The 12,647-nt window shown below is 35.5% G+C and overlaps 1 protein-coding gene across 6 annotated transcripts in view; it reads right to left on the bottom strand.

The window, feature by feature from the left end:
- Nucleotides 1-12,647, bottom strand: part of TRMT11 (tRNA methyltransferase 11 homolog) — a 64,958-nt gene that overhangs the window by 12,569 nt on the left and 39,742 nt on the right. For all 6 annotated transcript variants that reach the window (XM_043999616.1, XM_043999617.1, XM_043999621.1 and 3 more), the window contains one exon: nucleotides 7,683-7,803. In XM_043999616.1, coding sequence (XP_043855551.1) covers nucleotides 7,683-7,803 — 121 coding nt within the window. The remainder of the gene's footprint in view (nucleotides 1-7,682; nucleotides 7,804-12,647) is intronic.

Below are 12,647 nucleotides of genomic sequence, written 5' to 3'. Positions count from 1 at the left end.
TCTTAATATCTTCATTCCTAGAATTCTAAACCTTAAGCAATATTCCCAACAAAGTATTAAACTTTAATACCCAGGACTCTTAGCATCAAGTATAGAAACCAATTATAACAATGATAGCTCATAGTTCTACACCTTCACGTTCATTCACAATGAACTGCAGGTATTATCTCAATTTTACTGATCAAGGAATTGACGCTGTGAGAAGTTCACTGACTTACCCAAGGTTACATAGCTAGTAAGTGCTGGAAGCAGAATACAGACCTAGGCCTCTCCATCCTTTTCAGTACATCAAGCTGCCTCTCTGAAGAGGTTTAGAATGAGACTTAATAAAATTCTAACAAAAGGCACTGCACTCCTCAATGTACTAGATGGGTACCTTATTCAGACACCTATAGCTTTATGCAAAAACTCAAGTTAAATTTGAGGCCTGAAAGAGTACCAAGCAAGCATCTACTGCCAACTTAATATACTTGCTATATCTAAAGTTTAATTTTTATCAAAGAAAAAGGCTTGCTTACCTTTACTTCAAACCAACAAAAAAAAAGTATATTTTTTACCACATATATTAATAGATTTCAAAAAACTAGAAATACTGACAACCCATGTGAATTTTAGAAAATGCCTAAATATGTTAATAGAAACAAAGTATTATAAATAGAAATTAGAATTAGAATGGATTTTTATAGTTGGAGATTTTGTGCGAGTGGTGTGATGGTCCATATTTAAGAAAAATGCTAGGAAGCCCCAATAGAAAATGCTACAACATGAAGAAAACATTATTCAAATAATTATACAGTGGATCTATTTCAGCTTATAACACTGCTGACTAAGAAATTTTTGTTAAATATAATTAAAATTCACCCTCATATCCACAATCAAACTACATCTAGTTCTTCCATTTCCTTATTCAAAACTCAAATTTCTATTTTATTGTACTTTGAGACATACTTATACCTAGGATTCTAACATCATTGCTAAATCAAGAAAGAATTTTCTAAAGACTCTTTAAGTGGAAGGGAATATTATTCATAATAATTGACCCTCTATTTCCTTTCAGAGAAACAAATAATCCTATAAATAAGATTGGATAATAACCAAATTATGCTACATAAACTTTGATCCATGTAACTCAAAGGACAAACAAACTGACCATTAGGAAAATAAAAGCAATTGTGTCACATGTCATTTGGCTGACCAGTAATCAGAGTTTATAACCCAATGTAAAGAGATATAAACTATATTCATCTATATCTCTCTATTAGACATATGTCACATGTATATATATATATACAAGTATCTTTCTCCTAGGCAAGTATTTCCCAAGGAAATTGTACATCCCTCTAATATGTAATATTTAATATCTAAACTCATCATCATAAGGTTTAATTTATTTCCCTTCAAGACATTCTTAAGTCATCTCTGTCTCTGGGGATACCACCGTAATCTTGCAAACAAGTGACCTCAAGGTCATCCTTGATTCCTCTCTTCTCTCCCATGTCCAAATAATTGTTACAATCTGGACAGTTCTTTCTCTACAGTTTTAAAATAGGATCCCTTTCTCTAAAGCAAAATCCCTCATGTTTGGCCACATTCCACTCTGATTTATTACAATCTTCTCATCATTTTTTCCATTTACAAGTCTTCCTCCCAATAAATCCAGAACAGAGAAACTAACATCTTTTGCCTTATCCCTATGTCCATACTATTTTCTTCATTAGGGCCTCTGAAATAGCATATTAACCTATCTAAGAATAATCACAACATTCTGTACAATACGCATATAGCATTTTTCTAGAAGAGATAGATCCCTGCTGAACTATGCTTTTAATGAACAGAACATTTTAAAATAAGAATTGGTGTAGTACACAGAATATAACTGCTTACATTTTAGCAACTTTCTCGAATTTACTAGAAATAAAACTGACACTAGTACTTTGATATGTGCTAAACAAACCTGTGGGGTTTCAGCATTTTCCTCATACTAACTGATGAAACTGATGAAAGTCTAGTGCTAATCTACTGATAATCATCACTAAATGAATAGCACTTTAACCCCAGCATGGAACAATAAGGGCAATGGTTCTTCAAAAACAAAAACAAATAAAAACTTGAAATTGTATTTGTTAAGAGAATAAAATCCCTTAATATCCATTAAGAACTAACTATGAATTTCATTGTGCCCTTGAGACAAAGCTATATAAACATACATAGCACCTTAAGTTTTATGTTTTAAAAGTGTTTTCTCCATGGCACAGTGTTATTCTCATTTTCGAAATACAGACCTGGAGGTTCAGAGACTAAGTGATCTGATCACAGTGATACAATTTAATGTTAAATTCAAGTCTTTCAACTCTATCTGCAGTTGGTCCTTGCAATCTAGTGGAGGAAAGCAAAGTAACTATACTGAAAAAAAAATGTAACAATTTAGTATACAAGTATATACAAAGATAACAACGTCATTGCTGTTGTTTGTCCTTTGTTCTTGAAGAGGAACATGAGATGAGGAGATATCATGACTTGCACTAAATTGGATTTAAATGAGGGAGAGCTGTGCAAGGTCAAGAACCTCACTCTCCTCCAAAGCCATCTGAGTCCAGTGGCAAGATATATATCAGGACAACTGGAGATGGCCCCGGATGTTTAAGGCAATTAGGGCTGTGACTTGCCCAGGATCACACAGCTAGTAAGTGTCTGAGCTGACACTTGAAATCAGGTCCTTCCAACTTCTTGGCCAGTGCTCTATCCACTGCACCACCTAAATGCCCCCTTAGCAACATATGGTAAAAAGCAAACAACTTTGAAAGAATTAGGAACTCTGATCAGTGCAATGACCAACTAGGATTCAAGAAGACTAAAGATGAAACATATTTTTATTAAACTATACATGTTTGTAATAGGGGTTTTATTTTTCTTTTGTTCTCAACTGGGAAGAGGAGGGTTAGGGTAGAAGGGTAAGAAAAGAGATTTTTGCTGACTGAAAAAAATTTAATATAATTTTAAAAAATAATATGAGTATATAAGAGAAGAATAAAATCAGAAACTAGATCAATAATCCCCAAGGGCACTTATAAGAATATTCTTGTAGTTCCTATCTTTGTAGATCCTTAGTGGGAAAAGATATGAGAAGATACACATATTATTAATTTATCATTAAGACATACATCACTGGGCAGCTAGGTAGTGCAGTGGATAAAGCACTGGCCCTAGATTCAGGAGGACCTGAGTTCAAATCCGTCCTCAGACATTTGACACTAGCTGTGTGACCCTGGGAAAGTCATTTAACCCTCATTGCCCCACCAAAAAAAAAAAAAAAGACATACATCACCGAGGAAGAACAGATTACTCAATACATTTTTGGCTTTGTAATGGAAATTTATTGCATTCATCTGGGTTGTCAAGAAAAAAATCACTTTATTGTTAAGATCCAATGGTCAAATTTTAAAAGTTCATTCAATAACATAACACAAATATATTTTTATACTTCACATTTTCACCAACCACCAGTTTCAATACTAGTCTTTTCAGATTTAAACAGAAATTACAAAAGGGTAAAAGGAACAATTATATCAACATAACAAATAGACCCAAGTTGTATTGATGTTAAATGTGTCTGACATATTACAACCCCAGAAATGGAGAGAAAATACACAAAAGTATAAAAATTTATAATTAATGGTATTCTGCAGCCAAAGTCAATAATGCTAGACAAGCACGAGTGCTATTTGTCAGAGAAATGAGAACTGTTTGACAGTTTTATGTCATCTCTTGCATTATAAAAGACTAGGACCTTAATAATAGTTACATACATTCCTCTGTATAAAATGAAGGTAAAAATAAAGCAATATATTTCCAACTAAGCACCATTACTTAACATAACAAACTAAAGAATACTCATGAATTGTAGAAGACTCCAAATGAGGCAATAATGAAAATGGGAAATTCAATTCTTAGAAAGCAAAGCTCATGTTACAGGGAACAGTTATAGGATGCTCCTTGGCAAAATGGTATGAGGCAGCTAGCCAATTATTAACACTAACATTAATGCCTATAAAGTACCCCAGAAAGCTTCCCTTTACATCCTGGGTAAAAAACAACAACTTAAAAGCTACCTCAGCTTTATCCCTACCTTTTCTTTCTGGTTCCAAATGAATTTGCCTAGAGGGAGATTATGACTTTAGAAAGAAGATGAAATACACTGAAATAAATTAAGCTCCAGAGGGGGAAGCAAAGGTAAAAAGTCTACAATGGATATTATTTCTGCCATAAAAATGGAAATTATGGGCTTATTTTGCTGGTCTACTAAGCTTAAAAAAGTCCTATAAATTATTTCTGCTATGTCTCACTTTCCATTCCTTTGGAACAATGTTTCACATAGCTATTACCATCCAGAGTTATGGGACAATTATATCATCCAAACAACAAAAAAAAGTTTATTTGATTTGTTTTACTTCCAGCACAATCCTGGTGATAAGATTACACCTCTGCTTCTCTCCAAAGTACTGTATGTCATCTATACAAATTATATAGTGTGATGTTTAAAATTAAATGTGTGGTGATCTATCTCTGTCCCCAGTGTAGGGAAAGCTAACTAGGGTTCACTTATAAATTAGAAGCTTTAGCACCAGTTTTTGGGCATTAAGCATTTATTAAAGAGTAATGAGAGAACACATGGAGTTCAGAAAGATAGGAAAGCCTAGCTAGGATCTATGGGAGAGAGAAAAGAAAAAGCTGCCTTCACCCACAAGTCCCAGGCCACCAAAAGAGAGATCCTGTGCCTGTGAGAGAGAAATCTCCCTGTGGGTCTGGAAGAAAGGTGGTCCCTACACATTACTCCAAGCTAATTGGCTGGTAGAACAAAGCATGTGTGTGTGTGTGTGTGTGTGTGTGTGTGTGTGTGTGTGTGTGTGTGTGTGTGCGCGCGCGTGCGCCAATTAAAGAAAGACTAGGTTTCACAGTAGCCTAAAAAGTTAAAGAATTAAGGAAGGAGTAGAAGCAAATTAACAGTTCTTGGAAAAAGGTACCAAAAATGAGTGTTACTCAAGTTAAAAGGATGGCTCAAGGGTGGGAGTGGGACAAAAAGGATTCAGTTAATTCCATTATCTGAGTTAGAAGAAAGGTAGATAGTTAGATGGCCAGATAGAGACAGAAAGACATGGATGTAGATTTATAGATATACACACACACACACACATATGTACAAAGGAAAAAAAGGATAACAATTTCAAAAAACGAGATAGGAAAGGAAAACAAGGTAAGGGAATAAGTCTATTGGTTAACACTGAGATCAAATTAGTGTAAGCAAAACTAATTGCAAAAACTAAGTGCTGATTTAAGGGAGGAAGGAAACCACTGAGTTGAATGGACTTTTAGAAAAATTAGATTTTAAAGGCCTAAAGGTTATGGCATATGAAGAAAATAGAATATTATTGCACCATAAGAAATTTTAAAAGGGACAGTTTCAGAGAAACCCAGAAGGACTTCTATGAACTGATGCAAAGTAAAGTCAGCAAAACCAGGAGAGCAATTTACAAAAACAATATTGTAAAGAAAATAAACTTTGAAAGACATAAAATCTCTGACCAATGAAATGACTATCAGAGGACTAATGATAAAGCCAGCTAACAGAGAGGTTAACAGACTTAAGATACAGAATAAGAAATATGTTTTTGGACACAAAGTAAGTGCTTAGTAAATGCTTGCTGAAGTAGCCAGGGTGGAAATCTGTTTTACTTAACTACATAGATTTGTTATATGGAGTTCTCCTCTACCCCTGCCACAAGGGTAAGAGTTGGGGGCAGAGGGAGAAAGGATCTAGGAATATGACAGTCAAAAAAAGAAAGAAAAACAAGAGAAAGAAACTAGAGTCAATGAAGCACATTTTTTAAATGAATAAAAGAAAACAGAAGGCCAGAAAGAATCACTGACGATCAGGAGAACTTTGAAAGTTACATGGTGAATGTATTACATATTTTAAAAGATAAATGAGCCTTGGATAATATAGATTCACGGCTTCATTTACAATTCTCTTCTACTGTTATACTATGTAGATGGAAATACATTTAGTGTTTGTTAAGTTCAGAATAAAAATAAATAAATTTTTCAAAAAAGAAAACTGATGTTCCACTAGACCTGGCTCTCAGTATATTTATACATGGAGATGTTACTTTAACTTCATCTGAATTTATATAGTTGTCTTCTCCTTTCAAATATGCCCCAGAAAACACACACACACACACACACACACACATATCATGGTCTGAATGGGAAAATTAAAGTATATACATATTTCTTAGCATCCCATACCTTTATCAAAACTAATAATGAACCAAAAGCACAAAGTCATTCCCTAATAGCTAAGTGATCAAAATACATGGTTTCCAAAAGAAGAATTGCAAATTATCAAAAATTATATGAAAGAATGTTCCAAATAACTAGTAAGAGAAATAAAAATTAAAAGAATTCTGAGGTTTCATCTCACAGCCCTCAAAGGAGCAAAAATCACAAAAAGATAAAAATAGTCAATGTTGAACAGGGCAGCTAGGTAACACAGTGGATAGAGCACCAGGCCTAGAGTCAGGAAAACTCATCTCAGTGAGTTCAAATCCAGCCTCAGACACTTACTAGCTGTGTGACTCAGAGCAAGTCGCTTAACCCTGTTTGCCTCAGTTGCCTCACCTATAAAATGAGCTGGAGAAGGAAATGGCAAACCACTCCAGTATCTCTGCCAAGAAAACACCAAAAGGAGTCACAGAGTTGGACATAACTGAAAAATGACTAATCAACAAGTTAATGTTCAAATGGCTATGAAGAGGCAGGCAAGTCAATATTCTTGCTAGTAACGCTGAAACGGTTCAACCTTTCTAAATAATAATTTGTAGGGGCAGCTAGGTGGTGCAGTAGATAGAGCACCGGCCCTGGAGTCAGGAGTACCTGAGTTCAAATCCAGCCTCAGACACTTAACACTTACTAGCTGTGTGACCCTGGGCAAGTCACTTAATCCCAATTGCCTCACTAAAACCAAAAAAAAAAAAAACAAAACCAAAAATAATTTGTAAATTTATGAGAAAAGTGACTTAACTATTAACACTTTTCTGGTCCAATCTTCAAAGAGAACAAAATAGAGGGAAAGGCATCATATACAACAAAATACTTATAGCAGCATTTTTTGTGGTAGCAAAAGACTAGAAACTGTATGAGTACCCATTCACCGGAAAATGGTTGAACAAATCGTGATATAGGAATGCAATGAAATATTATTGCAACACAAGAAATGAGGAATTCAGAGAAACAGGAGAGCTTATACAAATTTACACAAAGCAAAATAAGCAGAAGTAGGAGAACAATGCTTACACTGACTAAAATAATGTTAATAAAAACAACACTAGAAAGCAGCTTAATTCAGATTAATTGTAATAACTACTCTCAGACCTACAGGTCTGAGGATAAAACACTCTTCCCTCATCTCAGCAGAGGTAAGGGACTGGAGATATGAAATGTAGCATGCACTATCAAAAACAATGACTATGCCAGTTGGTTTCACTTAAATGTCTTTCTTGGTTATAAAGGAGGGCTGAATGGGAGAGAATGTGTTTAAGGGGAAATGACTGTAGTGTGGGAGGGAAAAAAAACAAGAGGACTTTTAAAAAAATCTCTATTTCTTCTAAAAGAAGATACTCATTTACCTCAAAGTCTTTCACCTTTTCCATCGTTATCAAACGCCTTGCTGTATGACTGGAAAGCCTCTGCTCACAGTTGCTAATGAGTTTCAGGCAGGGGTGGCGTGGTACTATCTCCTCTGTGTATCTGGAAAGAATAAAGCCACTGAAATAAGCTTAGGAACATGTGTGCCCCACACTGAAAGATGGGGATTATTCAACTGTAGTTATTTTACACACTTCCACCACAACCTATACTACTTTACTTTCCTAAGGCAGCATATGCTAATTGCTCTCAAAATTCATGACAAAAAGTACATATTTATTTAAAAGAACAATATTAATAATAATACAGAATGTAAACTCACATTAAAAAAAAAACTTATTTGTGGTATCTAAAGAAGATAGCTTTTTTTTATACAGCCACTATAAAATACTCATTAAACCAGGAATGTGTAACTGGTGGCTTCTTCATTACAATTTACCTAAAATGGGAAAATGCTTTAAAAATGTTTAGTCCAGACAAAAAGCAAAATATAACTGAATATTCATTCAGTTCTGAAACAGTACTAGATTATAAAACAGAAAAATCAATGTTTTGACCCTATTGTTACACTAATAAGCAAAACTGTAAAGGTAAACTGTTTAAAAGATCCCTCTATAAAATACGGACAAGTTGAACTACATGATGGATGAGATCCTTTCCAGTTATAACATTCTATGATGCCTTCTTATATGAACAGTTGGCTTCAAAGAATGTCAAATCACCCTATAAGTTCTTATTTTAAAACTTTAACTAGAAATCAGGATTTTACAATACAAAGTATACCAAGAATAATACTAAAACATCATCTTCACCTAAGTAAAAAGAACAAATGTTCCCAGGGTATTTTTAGTTAAGTTCTGCTCAAACATAAATTTTAAACTACTTAAGTCTCCAAAAGTAACTATTCCAAAGTCACTTCACTAAAATTTATTTCTCCCCCTGCAAGATAACCAAAACACACGTGGTAGAAGTTCATAGTTTCATTTTCATCCTCTTCCCTCTCCTTCATTTCTAGAGATGTTTGTGATTGTTCATGATTGCAAAAATCACAATAAAAAAGACTACATAAAATCTAGGTTTTAAAAAATGTATTGGGGGGGCAGCTAGGTGGCGCAGTGGATAAAGCACCAGCCCTGGATTCAGAGACACTTGACACTTACTAGCTGTGTGATCCTGGGCAAGTCACTTAACCCTTATTGCCCAGCCAAAAAAAAAATGTATAGGAATATTTTTTGTAGTAGCAAAGAAAGAGAAGCAAAGTAAATGTCCATCAATAAAGGAACAGTTAAACAAAATGTAGAATATGAATGGAATGGAATATTACTATACCATAAAAACCTATGAGAATATGAAGAAAGAGTAATATGGGAAGATACATAAACTGACACATTAAATAACCTACACCAGGAAAATAATCTGTTGTCATGTATATACACTTTTGTTTATGTGTGTTTGTACAGATACAGATATAGCTATTTATATACGTTTATATATAGAATCACATAAACACACTCACACAGACACACTTACTTATGTACCTATTAGGTGAGTGGTTTTGTTTTTGCCCTCATATTCACAGTACTTAGCACAGTGCTTTTATATAGTAAGAGCTTAATAAATGCTTGTTGACTTGAACTGTTGAATTCATGTATTCTGTGTTTTAGCCAAAATAGATGACTGTCTTCTCCAATTTCATACTGTCCCTTTCCATCTTTAAGTCTTTCATCAGAGAGACAAGTGAAATCTTCCTCTTCTTTCAAGGCCCAACTGACAGATCATTGGAACTGTGATCTTGTCAGTAATCTTTGAAAGATCTTGGAATGGGAGAAGCACTGTGAGATCTGAAAGGGTATTTGGCCCTATTTTCAAAAAAGAAAACAACATGGATCCTGCAGATTAGAGGCCACTGAGCTTGACCTTACTTTTTGGCAAAACTCTAGACCTTTAAAAAAAAATGGTTAGTGGACACCTCAGAAAGGAAACCATGATCACAAAGGTTCAGCTTGGCTTCTTCAAGAGTAGGTCATGGAGGCAGCTAGGTGGCGCAGTGGATAAAGCACCAGCCCTGGATTCAGGAGTACCTGAGTTCAAATCCGGCCTCGGACACTTGACACTTACTAGCTGTGTGACCCTGGGCAAGTCACTTAACCCCCATTGCCCCACAAAAAGCAAAAAAAGAGTAGGTCATGCCAGACTGACCCTCTGCGAAGAGGGTTGTAAGGAATTAATTGTTATTTGAGGTTTTTATGACCCCATCTTTTGACTAGAATTTTTTTTAAAAAAACCTCGGTGCACGCACTGGCCTCTAAGGGCTCTGTAAACGGCACGGTGCTCCACCCACTGGTTGTAGCCGTCTCCATGGCGCTGGCACCTCACATCATCACCACTCGCCAACGCCTACATGAGCCTGGCAAAATTATAATGATTGGTAGCCTAGTGAGGGAAGTCATGTGACTGTCAGAGCAGCCAGCTAATTGGTTCGGGGCTGCTGGGGTTTGCTGGGAGGGGGGAGGACAATTGGCCATTCTAGCTGGAAGCTGGAAGGCAACAGGAGTGGGGCTGTGTATTCTCAACTGATTCCTGGGCGGTGGTATTTTTTCAGGTTGTATAATTTCCCTTTCCCCTTTTTATTTCCTTTCCCTTGATTCTACTGATCCTGTTTGTGTGTGTGATTTTTTTTTTTTTAGTTTGTTCTTGTTAAAATAAATCCTGTTCTGTTTTGAGGGAGGCTGCCAGTCTCCTTCCTTGCCCCAATATTGCAGCAAGCCACTTAGCTAACACTCCCCAATTAAAAATTGGTCCCCACAGGGTGTAAATGGAGATATAGGATTTGGACAATATCTATGGAAAGGCAAAAGAGCCAATGAAATCACCAAGAGAATAAACAAAAAGGGGGGGGGGAAGGAGACAATTAAGAAGAGGGCCTTTAGTTTTATTTATATATATTTAAAAAGGGACATCTTGTCAAAAATTATCAAACTAAGAAGCCTGCAGATGAAAATATCTAATATACATGCTTTACCATCTTTGAAATACTGTAAGCATTTAAAACAGCCTCTAGCTTTACTTTTGCAAAGATAAAAAAACTAGCATAAGGATTCTAAACTACTGATAGAATTTCAGTAATAATTAAATACTAGAAAATAAACTAGGGAAATGCAGGGTCATATATTTACTGCTAAAATTTATACTATAGCTTAACTATAGAAAAAAGACATCTAATTTCTTTTTAAAACTCAGTTTGCCTAAGCCAGAAGGAAAACACGTCCACATACATATGTGCCAATAAACTCCTTCCCTGACAGATGGTATATGTACAAACCCACCTGTCATTTCAGACATCGGCAGACCCCAAGAACTGATTTTGGTCTTGACTCTCTTTGTGTTGCCTATTAGCTACCCAGATACACACTCAGAATAATAAGATCAGTCTGGACAAGGATGTCTGTGGTCTCGTTAGCTATTATATCAGAAGCCAAGCAAAAATAACTTTCAATAACCTAATCCACTCTAAAAAATTCATTAATCTCAATAATGTTGCTTCTAATATGTAATGGGCTTCCTATTATTCCAACAAAGGCAGACTCCATGCCACTACTCTTTACAACCTTGTTTTTGATCATGATGATAAGAGGCATAATATGTGGCAGAAAGGGCAATGGACAGAGGGTCAGAAGAGCTGAGTTTGATGCCCTCGCCTGCCTCTGCCACACATTGACTAGCTGTGTGACCACAGGCAAATGAGTTATTCCTTCAGAGCCTAAGATTTCCTTATCTATAAAACAGATAATAATACTTGCATAACTGCCTCACGATGGATTATTGTAGGAAAAGCACTTTGGAAATATTATAGCACCATATAAATTTAAGTCATTATTATCATACACAAGCTTGATAGCAAAAGAATTACAAGAATTCTAAAATAATTATTTCTAGTTCAGTTTGAAAAAATCAACTTCCTTAGGGCTTGTGGTTGAAGATGAAAGATGGTTATCATTACTTATGTACTTTATTACCTCTAATCATTAACATACATGTTATTTTTCTACAAATTATGATTATTTATAAAAGGAAAACCCCTAGAACACAGAGGGAACTCCAGGTACAAAAATCACAGAAGAATATCGACAAAAGTTGAGCAGGATAAAAAGGCAGTTTGGACTGTCAGAGGGAATACACATATCAGTGAGATGACAAATCCATCTGAGTATAACTAAACCTGTGCCAATGACAAAGTACAGAACTGGGACTTTCACAAATAAAACTCCCCCAAAAAGGTTTAATGCATTCATGATGTTGACCAACTACGATTCTGAGAATACCAGCTAAAGAATTCAGTCAGACCATTACTATCAATACCTTAGTTTAGTACAGTGATTGGCAAGCAGGTTTTGGTTAAATAAGAAATTAGACCTCTGATACAAAGTAAAGTAATTAGCTTTCATTGGCTACCCAGAGACCTGCCCAAGGGTCTCTGGAATGAAACTGACCCAAAAAGGTGGGAAGTAAAGAATACCAGCAACAACAAAAAGGCACCAAGTGTCTCTGGACCTCTAACAGTAGTGTGGAAGCTTCTTGATGAGGAGATTTTTTTGTTGTTGTTGCTTTTTGTTGTTGTTGCTTTTGCACAGCATCTTGTACATCACAGGTACTTAAATGTGTGTGGAACTGAATAGCCACAAAACATGTCTAAGCAAGTCTAGGCTTTTCATGTTAAATAACTTTTGCATTGATGCATTTTGTTTTTACATGACAAATATTTACAGATTACTCCCACTTCACGAAAACTCTTTTGTAGCAAAGTAAAACTAATAATGTGATGACTTCTTTTGAAAGTACATGGGGCTTTTTGAAAGTACTAAGTGGTGCAGTGGATAGAGCACTTGCCCTGGATTCAGGAGGACCTAAGTTCAAATCCAGCCTCAGACCCTTGACACTTACTAGCT

This window comes from Dromiciops gliroides, chromosome 4 (assembly GCF_019393635.1).
Source record: "Dromiciops gliroides isolate mDroGli1 chromosome 4, mDroGli1.pri, whole genome shotgun sequence".
In the NCBI taxonomy this organism is placed as follows: domain Eukaryota; kingdom Metazoa; phylum Chordata; class Mammalia; order Microbiotheria; family Microbiotheriidae; genus Dromiciops; species Dromiciops gliroides.
The sequence above is the reverse complement of the archived record's forward strand: the minus strand, read 5'-3'. Positions and strand labels throughout refer to the sequence as shown.